The sequence below is a fragment of the Parus major genome, chromosome 5 (assembly GCF_001522545.3).
Source record: "Parus major isolate Abel chromosome 5, Parus_major1.1, whole genome shotgun sequence".
NCBI classification, from domain to species: Eukaryota; Metazoa; Chordata; class Aves; order Passeriformes; family Paridae; genus Parus; species Parus major.
The window spans coordinates 44821326-44836281 of record NC_031774.1 but is presented as its reverse complement, the minus strand read 5'-3'; the positions used below and the strand labels follow the sequence as shown (position 1 = coordinate 44836281).

The following is a 14956-nucleotide window of genomic DNA, read 5'->3' as shown; positions in this document are numbered from 1 at the left end:
AATAAAGTGCCATGAAGCTATTAGTAGTAAATTAATTTTTTTGGTATGTAATTTGGTATAAACACTGACAAGCTGAAAAAACCCCCAACCCCAAACAACAAATGCATACTCATTAGTCATTCAGTTTAGCAGCACAGAGGCAGCAGTCAGCCAGGGTGTGCGTTTTTATGTCTACTTCAATTGCACACTTCATTTATTTGGACATGGCATAGGCGGCTTTCTCTGTCACACGGCATCACTGCACGATTAGCAAGTTGTGCCCCAGGGCAGCTGGGACGCTTTGCTGGGGCAGATGTTCTTTTCAGCTTATTCAGTGGCCGTTGTGGGGTTGTTTACTGTTGTCATAGATACCTGCATTTCCATAGCAGCCGAGCTGTTGTGTGTGAAGCAAGTGAATATAGTTATAAAAGGATCATATTTTGTTCTGTCTCTATAACTTACCATCTGTCAGCTGACTGTTCATGATGGATTCAGAAACCAGTTTAAGAATAACAGCAGCCAGCTGATCATTTTTGCCTATATTAAAGTGACAATGGAAAAGGATGCAAATAAATAGATGCTTCAATGAAATACTAGTTTCCTTTTTTTTTTCCCTTAATTGCAGCAGTTTGTCTTCCAACACTCTCTCAAACTTTGCTGAAATCTTTCTTGTCAAATAGAAATGACCAAGTGTCATCTTGTGTACTTGTTCAGGTATTCTTTGTGCTTTCCCACTCCTCAGCTGTCAGCTCATCCCTCTCTGTTGCTTCCAAATTGTGATGTTGCACCTGCTTTCACAGATCCTTTGTACTGAAATCTAAATACTCTCCACAGAATTAAACAGGGAATTACTAAGGTTAACAGCAAAGGTATCATGCACACACAAGCACAAGTATGGCTCAGTGTCACAGATCACTCTGTTTAATAGCAACAGTGGGATCCCATACAAATTCGGGGATAAATTTAATGTGTAGTCAATGAGCCCTCTGAATAGTGAACTCTCATTCCTTTTCACTCAGAGACATGGTCGAACCTGTAGATTAGCAATGGGGGTGAGAAGATTAGCCCAGTTGTAAATAATGTATTTATTGGTTGATTTTTCCAGATCCTGACATTGATGCTGCCACTGCCATGATGCTTTTGAATACTCCCTCTGAGATACAAGCAGGTTGTGAGTAGATATTTCTATAGCATATAGCAACATAGACATATGAAATTAATATTCTCTTTTATAAGTATACAGCATACCAGATAAAAAGGATGTAATAAAGAAATATAACTTCACTTGTAGACCCTTGCACTTCCTTGACCCTTACATAAGTATAATTTTGTGGTTCATATTACATTCTTTGTTACATGAATAATATTAATCCGTGATCTCTAATGTAAAAGAGAGGTTATTGTTATTCATGACGTACACTCAAATGAGTAACATACTATTATCCATACTGATAGAAAGACCTGGGGCAACAGCCAGGAGAAAGACAGGAAGAGAGAGAAAGAGAGCAAGAGAGTGAAGGGTACAAGGCATATGGTTCTGTTTTCATTTTGTTTTGATTTGACTCCTATCGTGTAAGTTACCACAGCCATCTGGATACTTTCCATTCACTTGGGCACTGTTTCAGCTCCTTCCTTGCACACATCCTGCCCGTTTTGGTTTTGGTTTTGCATCTGACTGATGCAAGGCAGTAGGCAGGCGACAAGAAGCAAAGAGAGGTCTCCTTTCCTGCCAGTACTGTCCTCCCTGTTCTGTGACCAGACTTAAGGTTTTAATGCTGTGTATTAATAGATCACTGAAGAGGCCTGGACCCCCATTGTATCGGGCTGTGCAAATACTGCAGGAACCATCCTGCCCCACAGAGCTTGCAGTGAAGGTAGTGCAGGAATCCATGGTGGAATACAGCTCCACAAGGACTGGGAATACAGGAAAACAAACATATCACTAGTCAGCAAGCATGGTAGTAATGCCAAGTGACAGGCAGCTCTAACAAATAAAGGCAGAAGTTAAAATAGAAACCATTACCAAGACTGTCTAGCATCACTGCTATTGTTCTAGCCTGGGCAACCAACTCCAAATTCCAGGGGAAGCCTTGATTTGCACTTTGATACTCTGCCTGGGGATGAGAGTCAATTACCATCAAAGCATTTCCCATGCAGCTGAGGAAAACTATTGTCAGCCTGCTTTGTGACCCTGCCAGAGAAATGCCTCTTCAGAAGCTTCTCTCAGGAGAGTGTGATCTACCAAGAAACTGTTTTGGAAAGAGTGGTCCTTGTCTCCTCTCCTAAGCAGCTTTCAGAGGCTGTGTATGGTCAAATGGTGAGCAGTCCCTCCTGTGTGTAAGTAGGAAAAAGGAAAGATTTTTATTGGGAAGAGGAGATTACTCTTGGGCATAGTGGGAAGAATAAAATGAGACCGCTGCCAAAGGATTGCAGATTTAAAGGAGCCAGATTTGTGGGGTAGAAAAAAGGGGGAAAAGGAATTGGCATAGAATTGAAGTGCAGGGGTAAAAGGGTACGTGGGAGAGGGAAAGGGACATAAGTGGTATGTGTGTGGAAAAGGATGGAGAAAACACAGAATAATTGAACTCCTGGAGAATGAGTGAGGACTGCAGACAAGAACAACAGGAGATCCCTAGTACTAAATGTGTACTAAACATGCTGCTGATTTTTGTCACATGCATATCTTTGCCAACATTGCAGTGCAAGTAATTTGAAGACCTGTGCACTGTAATTTTGTAGATATCATAGTTGGATAGTTTTGGCTTATTACTGTTTTATGTTGTAGAGGTCATTCTGAGGAAATTCTAGCCTCCTATGAGTTTGGCATATCTCCACATCCTGTGTCACCTTCCCAGTGGGCTCTTGTGAGAATGTCAAAACAGGGAGATGAGAGCAAAAGATGGCTCCTCATTGACACCGCTCCCCCCTTGATATCTGCGAGTAACAAGAACTTCCTCTGTGCCCTTAAACTCAAATGTAGGGTCTGCTCAAAAGTTCACGGATCTTTCTAGACACTGATAGAATTGTCAGGAGGAAAGGCCAGAAGTTTTTATTGTAACCTCAGAGGCCCTCTAAACTACAAAGGATAAATATTTTGGTAGGGTTGTGAATGGGTATTTTTAAGAAGTAAATCAGCCTGTCCTATCACTTGCGGTTGGGTCTCACTTACGTGCCACGTCAGGAAAATCTTAGGCAGCTTAAAGCAAACTCTTTGCTACTTTACCTTAAAAATAATCGCATGAAAATAAATCACACATAAAAATAGTTTTCAAATAAAAGGTAGGTTGGCTCCAAAAGTTTCACTGCAATGTTGAGCCTCGTGTGGAAGTTCACAGTTCATTCTCTATTCTGTCAGTGGCTGCTGTGGTCTGTAAATCAAGCTGTGAATTACCAGAGCAGTAAGTGTGCTGATACTGTATGATCTCTTGAAGACTGAGAATTCTGTTCCTGGTATCAGACTGTGGTGTCAACTATGTACATATGGGCTGCAAAATGCCCTATCTTCTGAAGACAAGATTTGGAGAGTGAAGGACAAAGTTTACAGTTTGGCCACAGGTTTTAATACCTGTAGGAAACCCTCATTTGGTCTGAGAGTCTGACTCCGAACATGCCACTTAGTGACACAACAGAGAGTCAGCTGGAGGCAGAACCTGAGGTCATTTCACCTTATAACAACTTTACAACTCAGAGTTTAAAACTCTGGTCCATTAAGACCTTTGCCTGTCCTACAGACATTTAACCATTGTAGTGACAAGTGGATACCTCCAAGGCAGATTGTGATAGAATATTGATTAATTTTCTATGGATGGTTACATGCGTTGGCTTTTGAAGACATTTTGGATTAAAAGCTGGTTTTTGAGTGGTGTAAAAGCCCATGTTCATCTAGGTAGTGTGGGTACTAAAAGTATCTTTGGATTGAAGTTAGCTCCAGCAATTATTCAAAGTGTTATTGAAATTTATACTATCAATATGGTCTGTATGGAAGGGAATCCCATCTCAGTGGTATTATAAAATCCAAAGTAAATTATTCCCACTTTGTAACAGATTGATTAATTACCTCTGTGGTTTTAAATTACCACTGAAAATTCCACACCCATGTGTGAAACACTGGTAACAATCACAAATGAATTCTAAAATCAGCTGTTGCTTTTATATGAAATCTTGAAATAGTGTCTGACAAACATTGCTTACCATTTACCCCAATTCCACCATCCTTTAGTTTTCATTCAGAAAAACAAAAAGGCATAGTCACAGAGTAAAATACTGTTATTGGGATTATTTTGTGTTTGTGTAGGTTTTACTCTGCCTAGACTCATAAAACTGATTGTTCACATTGTTGCTAAAGGTTAGGAATATGCAATTATATTTAATGTTAATGTCAGAAATCAGTTTCTCAATTATTAACACCTTGCAGTATATTCACAGGCCAAATACTTACTGATTGTAACTAAAAGCAGAAGTTCAAAGTAGCCAGCTGTGTACAGGTTTCTACTGAAACCTGCAATCCAGCTGGCACCAGAAGTTAAAGCATGAAAGATACTGTGATATGCTAAGAGAGGGCATGTAGGAACATAGATTTAATACTTTTGCTTCACTTTATTGAAGTCCTTGTGTTTCATCAGGTTTTGTAGATTTGTGTTTGAAAAGAAGCAGCAATTGTAACACCTGTTTCCTTTAGAAGCAGCTGTCACAAGTTACAAATACTTGGGATTTTTAGTAGTAGTCAGTTCATGAATATTAATGCAAAAATATTTGACTTGCATTGAAAACTGTATCTTGACCTGCAAGGCACTGAGTACTGTCTGGGCCATCTTGAGCAAGTTGCATCAAATTTATGGGCCTGTTTCCCTCATGAGAATCTAATTTGTAGAGAGGACACAAGAAAACCAGATGGTGAACAAATGGTAGAGCTCAGTTTAGAACTCATGGGTACTAAATCAGTGAAGTCCATGAGTTAGTTTTGTTCAGTTACTTTTTGGTGCAAAATATTTTCAGCACTTAAATTCTTACCAATGTCTTGAAAGTCAATATTGCTAGCTGTTATTCCAGCATAATATTCCCTACTCCAGAGTGTGGTGTCCTGTGCATGTAACTGAGTCTTGGAAAACCATGATGTTTTGCCATGATTAAAATGGAGATAGATTTTGGTGCTTTTGCAGTGTGTTTGAATTCCTGAGATTCAAGTCACTGGAAGCATGTAAGTAGCAACACCTTTTTAATTGGTGAGGTCGTTCTGAACGTTGAGCCACTTGCTTTTCTGGAGGAACAAGTAAAGAAGAGATGGTGTTAGCGTATGGCTGCTACTGCTAGTGAACAGTGCTGTGGTTAGAGGGAGTATCCTGGAAATACTGATTTAATTCAAGAAACTTCTCAGTGCTATTACACATAGGTTCAAATTCATGCATAGTCTTTTGGCCATTGGTACATAATTTGTGAATTGCACACAAATGCAAGTACATTGCTCAATCTGAAGTTTAATACTGCAAACAACTATTAAACTGTGCTTACAGAAAGGGTTTGTGTAGAAATCAGGAAGCTGAGAGTCTTCCCAGCTGTGACCATCCATCTTCTGGTTTCAGTACTGCTCATCACTACTTGGTTGGGTTAGCTAGAAAGGGATGCCCTTCAGATAACTTAGCAACACCATTTTTGTGGGTGGTTCCTTGTAGGAGACTGAAGCATTGTGATAGAGATGTTTAGGCAGATACAAGCATGGAGTTTCACTGGGTGCTTCTTTAAAAAGATAGGTTTTCCAGGACTGAAACCAGTGTCTCTCTGATTTGGAAGTCTTCAGTAATTTTCAACTCAAAACATATAATAGATACATATATTTTAAGTTTGATGGGAAGAGAAGGAATTCCCTAAAGACATCTACCTCTATACTTCTAACATTGTACCCCAATGAAAATGGCTTCTTAAACTAACACAATTGGATTGTATATGAGCAAGATGCATATACAGGAATCAAGACCAAAAAAAACTGCCTTATTGACAGTCAGAAGTTCTCCAAATAGGATAAAATAGAACATGCTGTTTCCTTGGGACATTTTTATTGTACATGAAACTTGATAGCTGTAATGTTCTATTTGTACTGCCTATGGACAAGTCACTTACTGTAACTGAGACAGCTTCTAGCGTAACTTTGAGTATCAGAAAATGATAAATCATTGAGAGTAAAATGTTTCATGAAGCTATTTTTGCTGACAATTTTGTATCAGAGCAAAAAACTAGGAAAAGACATTTTCATAATGTTTTATTGCCGGTTTCGTAATGTTCTATTGCTAAGTTTCTAACTTTCTATTTCTGGGTTTTGGTTGGGATTTTGTTTTGGTTTTTTTTACTTTGGTGTTTAATATTAAGCCATTAAAGAGACAAAATAAATTTGGAAAGAAGGCTTACTTTTATGAAACACTTCCTACTTCGTTCTCTGTACTCCTTATAATATTTTTAGAAAAAGTATGAGTGTGATAGGATTATCAGGATACATTTTTCTTTCCCACCTCAATTTTTATTTAGAATAAATAGCTTGTTGGATGCATCCTAGATTTGTACTTTGTAAGGACTACAGAGTATGGAATTCAAGAGCTATAAAATTGTTCTTGAGTAGTAAAATACAAGTTGGGCAGATGTCATCAAATTTGTGCCTGGGATAAGATAGCTGAATAAAGTTACACATTTGGCAGAAAACATTTGCTTTTGGCTACTTCTGATGTCCCATCCACTATACATCATCAGCAATTTCCTACTTTCAGTTCTTGTGGCCTGATAGAAAGAATTCTGCTAAACACCACTGAAAGAAGGCTTGGCAGGAAAGAGCTGAAGCTGACAGATATTAGCTGAAAGTTTGTACCTCTTGTCTGTAATGATTTCTTCAGTGCTACAAAAGCTGGGTTAAGGAAGAGAGTCCTTAAATCGTTATGTGCCATATGATGACAGAAGAAGCAAAGAACCAGTCTATCCCTACAGGATACACACACACATTCTACTTCTTTAAAATTCATTTCTCAGTAAATACTATTCATTCTTCCTCACTAAGTATTGGCTACCTTGAGCTAGACAGTTTAATGAAGTGTATGTTTGTTTCCCAGATCACACAAAGAACATGGTTTTTACTCAATTCATTGTCTTAACAAATCTCACTCCTTGCTTATACTTCATTTAATTTTCATGTGCGGACGTTTAACCAAGAAGTTAGTTTCTTTCCTTTTTTAGTCAGCTGTTGGGGAGTCAGTGTGTCTGGCAACTGTCCATTACTTCCTCCTTCTTTTGCATTTCAGTTTTAACAAATTGCTACATTGTTTGTTTGAGAATCAAATTTTCAGGGAAGGACCCAGTCTGACATGGTTTTTCTGACACTGTTTTGAAGATCTTGGATGAGGTGGTTATCTCAGCCAGAATGGGACTTGCTTCACCTGCACACAGCTGCAAGTAAGAGATCAGGGATGCAGTCTGTTGAGAGATGTGATGAAAGAAGTCCATAGTTGGAATAGTCTACTCAGCTAATGTGCACACAAGAGTATGCTCTGGATTGCAATAATCCTGCACTGGCTGTGAAGTAATCATGTAGCCTTCTACTTACTTTCCACCTACAGAGCCTGAGTACAGGCTACAAAACAACATTGGATTTTTGAAGGGCTTCTGTTGGATCCTTTTAACAGTGTGTGGAACATAGTGCTTTGATGGATTCAGATTATGGTATGTTCTCCTACTTGTCATTCACTTTTTTGTCTGTTAAACTATAATCATGAAAGTCCACTACAAAAGGAAGATCTTTTTTTCCTCCTTGGAGAATTTCAGAGGTGTAGTCTTGATTTTTTAACATTGGGTGCATTGGTTTCTCCAGTGTTAGCCAGTGGAGATTCAGCTGGCTTGAGTCTACTGAGGTTGTGAAATTCCACCAGAGCAGTGTAAGATCCAAAAATAATTTCTTCATTCATGCAGCAGGTTAGGGGCAGATTCTCAGTACACAGTTGAACTGTACTCCAACCTGAGAGCAGAGTAGACCCCTGGAAACATAGCAGTGATGAAATTTGAAAGGTGAATAGTAATTCTGTGTTTCAGACTCTTTGTGTTTCACTGGGAACATTATGTGAGAAAGGGAACCTTCATCAAAGAGATGCACAGGTCTTCTTGCATTGTTTTCCTGAGCTGAGTTTCTCAGACATAAACGGCTTTCGGCACTCACACAGAAAAGGTGTAAATTACATTTCACACTCTGCCTGGGAATTGGGAACCTGTAATCTGCCTGTACTGTTGGTTAAAGAAGCACTGGAAGAGAGGGGTCAGGACTGTAAGGTGTTAGTCCAGATTGGCACTGATTGATGATACAGCTTGGAGTAAATTGTCTTACCTTGAATCTTCAGTCTAAAATATAAATATCTCACCTCAAAATATGGGTTTGAAACGTAATTAAAGCTTGTAAGGCGTAAATGTATCTTTGGAATAAAAGCACCACATAATTTCCAGTAAATAATCCACAAGCCTTCAAAAGCACCATGACATAGAAATAATTTCTTGACTATAAGTAGCTGCTGTACAGCCTGCACAAAGGCTGGAAGACGCTGTGGGTGCCAGAGACAGTGTAATAGCAGTTTATATATGTAATCTTTTTAAAATTAAGTAATTAATGTTAATTTTTCCAAGGATCAGTTTTGATGCTTTAAATGGTGTAAGTAGAGATAAATGAGCAAGAAAGATCAATCTTACCATGGCACATTGGTAATGTGGATAACTAGAAATTGATACTTTTTACTACTGAATTATTTTAATCCTCCATTTTAGGTTTAGTGTGCTGTGGAAGCTGATTTACCAGCAAGTTGGGATATTGGGGTTTTTTTTTCTTTATGGTTCCATATATTACCTGAAAGTATACACTACACAGTCCGTGTGCTTCTTCAGTGATTCCTTGCATACCTTTCTGTTTGTCTGTCTGAGTGATGTAGTGGTGTTGCTGAATCATAATTCAGAGTCCGAGGAAACAAAAACAAAAATCAGTAGAAATAACACTGCAGTTGCAAGCTGAGATAGTTACTGAGTTCTGAGTGATGATTTCATTATACAGAGCTGTGATGTACTTTAGAGAAAAGTTAGAATCACAGAATCATGCTTAAGGCCTCCTCTGGCCTGAATAGTCTTATTGAAGCTTTTTGGTGAGTGATGGCATGAGGCACAGACTGGCCATGATTGAAGTGAATTTCACAGGCAGGACAAGAGACCAAGTTGTCTCTTAGGGGTATTTTCATAAGACAGCAAACTTCCATGTTTTCTTTCTTTACAAACATTTGTTACTTCTTGAAGGGAATATGTGGAGAGCGAGAGTGTGTGTGTGTGTGGGTACGTGTGTTGACATGGGAATGTTTTCAATGCGAAGTTTTGAAGAGAATGTTTCCTGGATAGCACTGCATGACTTACATGACTTACAAACCTGAAAAGGGTCAAGGAGAATGAAGGATGGGCTCCAGTGAGGGTGTCAATGTATAGAAATCCTAAGTTGTGAGACTTGGCAGTGTATTTGATATAGAAACTGGTATGGATACGTACATAGGAGTGCAGGGAAAAAAGGAAACTCAGAAGAGATAAAGAAGGAAAGACAGGAAGCTAATTTCCGAGAGTTGGTGAGGAAGCAAACAGGATGTTCTAAAGAAGCAATGGAGGTAGTCAATAAGGGAGAGAATAGAAGAAAAGGGATAAAATAATCATCAGTTAACTGTGCCAGCAGACCAGGATAATTAGGTAACTGGAAAGAAGAATTTGTGCATCAAGGAGCCTGTTGCTCTCTTTCTGCAGTAGCACTTTCAGTATGTTTGCCTTGAAGTTTACCAGTGTATATTTAGACAGTATCCATAACTAACTGAGGTTCTGTGCATATGCATAAATGTTGCATTTCAGTATAAAACTATGGTTTGTATCATAGTGAAAATTCCCAGGTCTTTCTCCGTCAAAACTCCTGGTTCCTTTCTTTTGATTGGACTTTTTAAGCTTAAAGAAACCATACCATGTAGTGCAGTATAAAATCTGTCCCTCTTGAAAGTTTGTTGGAATAACCATGGCCACTGGAAATTATGTATTTTTATTGATCTTTCGGTATTCAGCACGTTTATCTGTTGCTTTGAATTTACCTGATACCTTTGCATTTTAGATTAGCCATATCCTTGAGCAGATTGCTTTTCTTTCATTACACTGATGTTTCAACCATCTCAAGGTCATGCTGTTGAAACAAACATAATAAGAAATTCAGCTTTTTGAGTTCTAACATGATCATGTTCCTCTACAATATCTACAAACCAGAACATCAGAGCAGCAAAAGCCTTCCAGTGTCCCCTGAGTGAAAGAGCTTTGATCGATTCCTCATAAACTAGCGATGAAGGAAAAAGTCTATAGAGTAGTGAGGTATAAATAGCAAAATGCAATTTTAAAATTATTCTGGTCACTGAAAGCTGACCCAAGTTGTTATAAACTAGGTTCTGTAATTTTAGCCATTTGAGGCTGTACTTAAGCACCTAAATATAACTGACCTGCTCTTCAGAGGTGCTCAAAAGCAAGAGTGGGTGTAACACAGTGACAGGATTTGATGAGGGGAGTGATGTGCTCTCACAAGCAGGAGAAAGAAGATTAATTTCCCAGAACTAATATGTGTGGTCTGGAGTGAAATAAGGTGAGCACCAGGACAGCAGGAGGGGAGTTGTTGATCTGGCTTGATGTTTAGAGAAAGTTGAAGTGTGCTTCAGCAACTTAGAACTAACATATTTCTGAGCCTAGACTCCTGCCTCAGAATACTCTAGTATTTTGGGGTGTGAGTATTTGAAGTTGAGCATGTAAAGTGTATGTGTTGATTCTGAGTAATTTTTCTAGTCTCTGTGTAATTTGTTTAAAAATGAATTCTATGGGTGTATATAAAGTGATACGGTTTACATTTATCTTACATGTGTTTATATAATATCTGTATGTTTAAAAATAATATAAAAAGAGTAATGATCATCATTCTCTTTTTGGACATTCCCCATGGGGAGAAGTTATGCTGTGAATGATGACTTACAGTAAATAGAACATGTGTTAACTGGCTGGCTGTGGATGTTAAAGGTGCGAGTTCGGGTGGACGCTGTAGCGAGGCTACTGTTCCAGCCTGAAGGGACATAGTAGCAGTGCAAACAAATGCCATTACATGCAAGCAGGTCCCTGGTAATCCTGCATCTCACAATGGAGGAGGAAAATCTTAAAACTTGCTAAGGACACTCTTGCTTTGGTGGTGCCTGCGCTGTGCTTCTCTGCTGCTTGTTCAGCTGTCTGCCCGAACTGAGCAGTGTGCAGAAACATGCCTGGGTAGAAAACAAGTACTCAGTTGTAGCTTAAAATCTTGTTGACCAGAGCTGCAGTTTTTGATGTAGAGCCAAGCTGAATGGCCCAGTGAAATGTCTTGTCTGCAGTGGTCAGGACCTGCGAGTTTGGTGTCAGTGGCATCAGCCCGTGTTTGGGTGAGGAAGGCTGCGCCGTGACCCGGCCGTGTGCGGGAGGCACAGGACTGCTGCCAGGCTGCATGGCAGGGTCATCAATGGCCAGAGACAGGGCCTAATTAGTGCCATGGAGATAATTCTTTTTTAGCATCTTCTCTTTCTCCTCCTGGTAAATACATATTTTTGGTTAATATTTTGTTCTGCAGAGATGGGGGGCCAAGATATTGCTGCTCAGTAAATAAACTGGGATGATAAAAAACTATGAACTGTGATCTTGCAGTGAAGTACTTGTGTTCTATTTATCTGTAAGGGGACATTGTTTCTTTTTGTAGACAAAATAATTACATCTGTGCTCATAGCTGGTTTTGACTCTAAGCACATACATTCACAGCAGAACAGTAATTACAAAACAAAAGTGATTCATTTGTAAAAGGAATGATCTGCAGCAACTAGGTCAGGCAGTGGCTTTGGCAAGCCATGTTATCATTGTTTGCCATGAAAATAGCATTGGAAATAGATTGGCACTCAGAAGACTCGAGGCTAAGATGTCCAAGGTAAGCAGTGTACTGCATGAGCCTCTCTAATGGTTTCTCAGTACATTGGAAAGCTTAAGTTCCACATTTTGCTCCTGTATTTTTCTGACTTTTCCTTTAGAAGTAAAAAACGTTGCATGTTTTGTTTTGTTTTTAGTTCCTTCAGGAGTGATACAAAATGGAGCTCGAGTGCTGAGTAGAGGAATATTTCCTGGAGCCAGGCCATTGCCAATCAACCCTATAGAGAGCATGGCTGTCGCAGTAAGGTAAGAGTGGATCATTGGGGGATCTCTATGAAATAAATCAGTATTCTGCAGAAAATGTAAAAGTATATGTAAGTTCTGGTAAATGGGTGTTTTGCTGCTTGCCAATGCTTCTGAGGTTCTAAATTAAATAAAACTCTGCCACCTAAAATTCTTTGGGTCTCATCCTTTGCAAGACAGTTGTGGTATATCTGTCTGTTGTGCGGTGGTTTGTGAAAAGCAGTTTTATTTTCACTAGCAAATTGCAAGCAATTTGTGGTGAGAACCTCCTATAGTGGCCTGTTCTTCCAAGTGCAAATGCTTTTTTATGCTTCTCCCCTCTCTCCCTTTCCTAAAAGACATTTTCCTGGATTAAATACCAGAGAGAAGAGTATCACTAATATTAAAGCAAATCCTGAAAACTATTTCAACACATAGCTGTCATTTTGTTACTAACTTAGATCTTTGTGAGGCAGTTTCTTTCACCAGTTTTTTTTCAAGGTTATGCTGAAACATTCAAGGGTAAAATGTTAAGATACTCAACGATCAGGAAGCAGGGCAGTAAGAGACATCTAGTGATGGCAGCAGGAGCTGTGGTTCAGTGGTTTGTTTCGCTTAAAGCAGTACTGGTTTATTGGTGGAAGAACAATTTGCCTTGGGTGTAGCTCCATTTTCAGTCACAACAGAGAATAATTTGGTCAAGTGTACTGCCAGTGTCCTCCTTTCAGAACTCAGTATCTGCAAAAGCTATTTCAGCTCAGGCAGTTGGGTATTCTGTACAGGGTTTCATAATTAGTGCTGACCTCACTTTACTGCACTATTCCAATTACACTCTTTTCTCAGGAAAGGGCTGCAAGGCAGTGAAATAAAATATCTTGGTAGGTCTTATTCCATTACTATTTACGTGTGTTTTTTTTAATTTTTTATCCCTTTTCAGAAGCAGTGTCTAGCCCTTTGGGTGCAGTATTTCCATAATGGAGAGAATGACAGAGAGAGCCTATGACATTCATGTACTCTTGATGCTTAAAATGCATAGAGGGGAAGACACTAATTGGAATAAAATCCATATTTTTTGATGAGCAAGTTCTTCAGCTGTTTTTCCTATTTGCTGCACTGAAGAGATGCAACCCCAAGGGTCATCCTCCAGAATTCTGCAGAGTTCCTCTCCATCTCTCTTTACCACAGCTTGGCCTTGCTAGCAGCAGGGGTCAGCTCTCTTCATCAGCTTTGCCATGGGCTTTACCCAGGACTTCTATTCTGCTCCAGTGGGGATTGCAGAGCCATGGGACTACTGGATCATTAATTATATATAATTTTTATAGTTTTCAAACTAAATGGAGGACATAGTGGTCTCAATATTCTCTGTAGAGTTTATATGTATTTCCTGCTTAGACTGTTTCATAATCAGAATTGACTCATAGAAGAGATAGAACTGTTTTACTTCCGGGCCACTCAAAAACTTAATTCTGTGTAGGCAGAAAATTTCAAATTGCTGTTCTGTAAAGCTGTATATAGTTAAATTGTATACATTTTCAAAGGACTGTTTCTCATGTTTTTTTCCCAGCAGGTAGAGAATGGGATTTTACCAGCTACCTGTTAATGCAGAGATGTGAAATTAGGGATTTTATCCCTCCCTTGCTTACGTTCTTTTTGCTCTGTCTCACCGTAAAGCATTTATAATTAGTTAATGCAGACATTTCCAATTCTTTTTGTTCTCTTCTCCAGCCTTAGGCAGTATTAGAAATAGCTTGCTATGAATATATTCCTGGTGTGCATAATGTCTGCTCATATTTAAAATCTCCTGCAATATCCCATCTTTTAATTCTTGAAAGGCAGAGGGAGACACAGACAAGAGGCTTTGAAAGCTTTTGAGAAGTTAGGGGACTCTCTTCAACAGAGCGAGTTCAGCAGGCAGCTTTGTCTTGTTTCCCTCAGGGATAATATGATTCAGACTTTCTTTAGGAAGATCAATCTGGATTCACAATGCCTCTTGGAATATCATCTGGTCCTCTTAAAACTGGATACCTCTGTTATCAGTTCCTGTTAAAATGACACTGTTTCTCAGTGCCAGCCTCTCTCCTCAGATATACAAGACTAAATAGGACCTGTTGTGTTGAGCTTTCATGGCGTCTCATAAGAATAACTTCTGCTCATAATGTGCAGCACAGGAAATTGACCACAGCATCCATGCAGCCTGCTTTTGCAATTTAAGAGTAGGTGGACTGCTCAGATTGAGCTGTCCTTCCTGCGCAGGGGATGATGGTCCAGTCAGGCTGGCAGGGGATGTTTTCAGACCTGTTTAGGTGCAGGAATGCTGATTTTCCCCACTAGTTTTTACCAGGAGGGAGGTCTGGGCAGCCATAGGAGGTGGTACAGTCTCCTGTTACGTCTTTTGCTGAAATTGTATGCCTCTGCCTATATATTGAGAAGCCAGACAGCTTTCTTTCTAAGACTTTTTAAATCAAGTGTCTGTTTTTTTGAGAAGTGTTCCTTTGGTGCTGTAAATAAATGGTCTAAAGCCACCTGATGAAGGTAGTTTTCATCATAGCGTTTTCTTGGTAGCAGACAGTTGCATAATAAATTAAACCTCTTAACTGTTTTTCTTTAGTTACCGTATGTAGGAGTCACAGGTTCTTCCGTAAGATGCTGGTCTTCTGTTGGCACTTCCTTACTGTCTGAGCTGTTTATTTTGTTTTGTGTCTCATTTCCTCAATATCTTAATGGTCTCTGGGTTAGTAGTCCCCCAAGCTGG

At 39.3% G+C, this 14956-nt stretch overlaps 1 protein-coding gene across 7 annotated transcripts in view; it reads left to right on the top strand.

Annotated features, from left to right (window-relative positions):
- FOXN3 (forkhead box N3) overlaps positions 1 to 14956 on the top strand; it is a 172570-nt gene that overhangs the window by 142482 nt on the left and 15132 nt on the right. For 3 of the 7 annotated variants that reach the window (XM_015630888.1, XM_015630884.1, XM_015630885.3), the window contains exons 5-6: positions 1085 to 1150; positions 12120 to 12228. In XM_015630888.1, the coding sequence (XP_015486374.1) occupies positions 1085 to 1150; positions 12120 to 12228 (175 nt within the window). The remainder of the gene's footprint in view (positions 1 to 1084; positions 1151 to 12119; positions 12229 to 14956) is intronic. The other 4 variants (XM_015630889.1, XM_015630887.1, XM_015630891.1 and 1 more) reach the window with 2 other exon arrangements.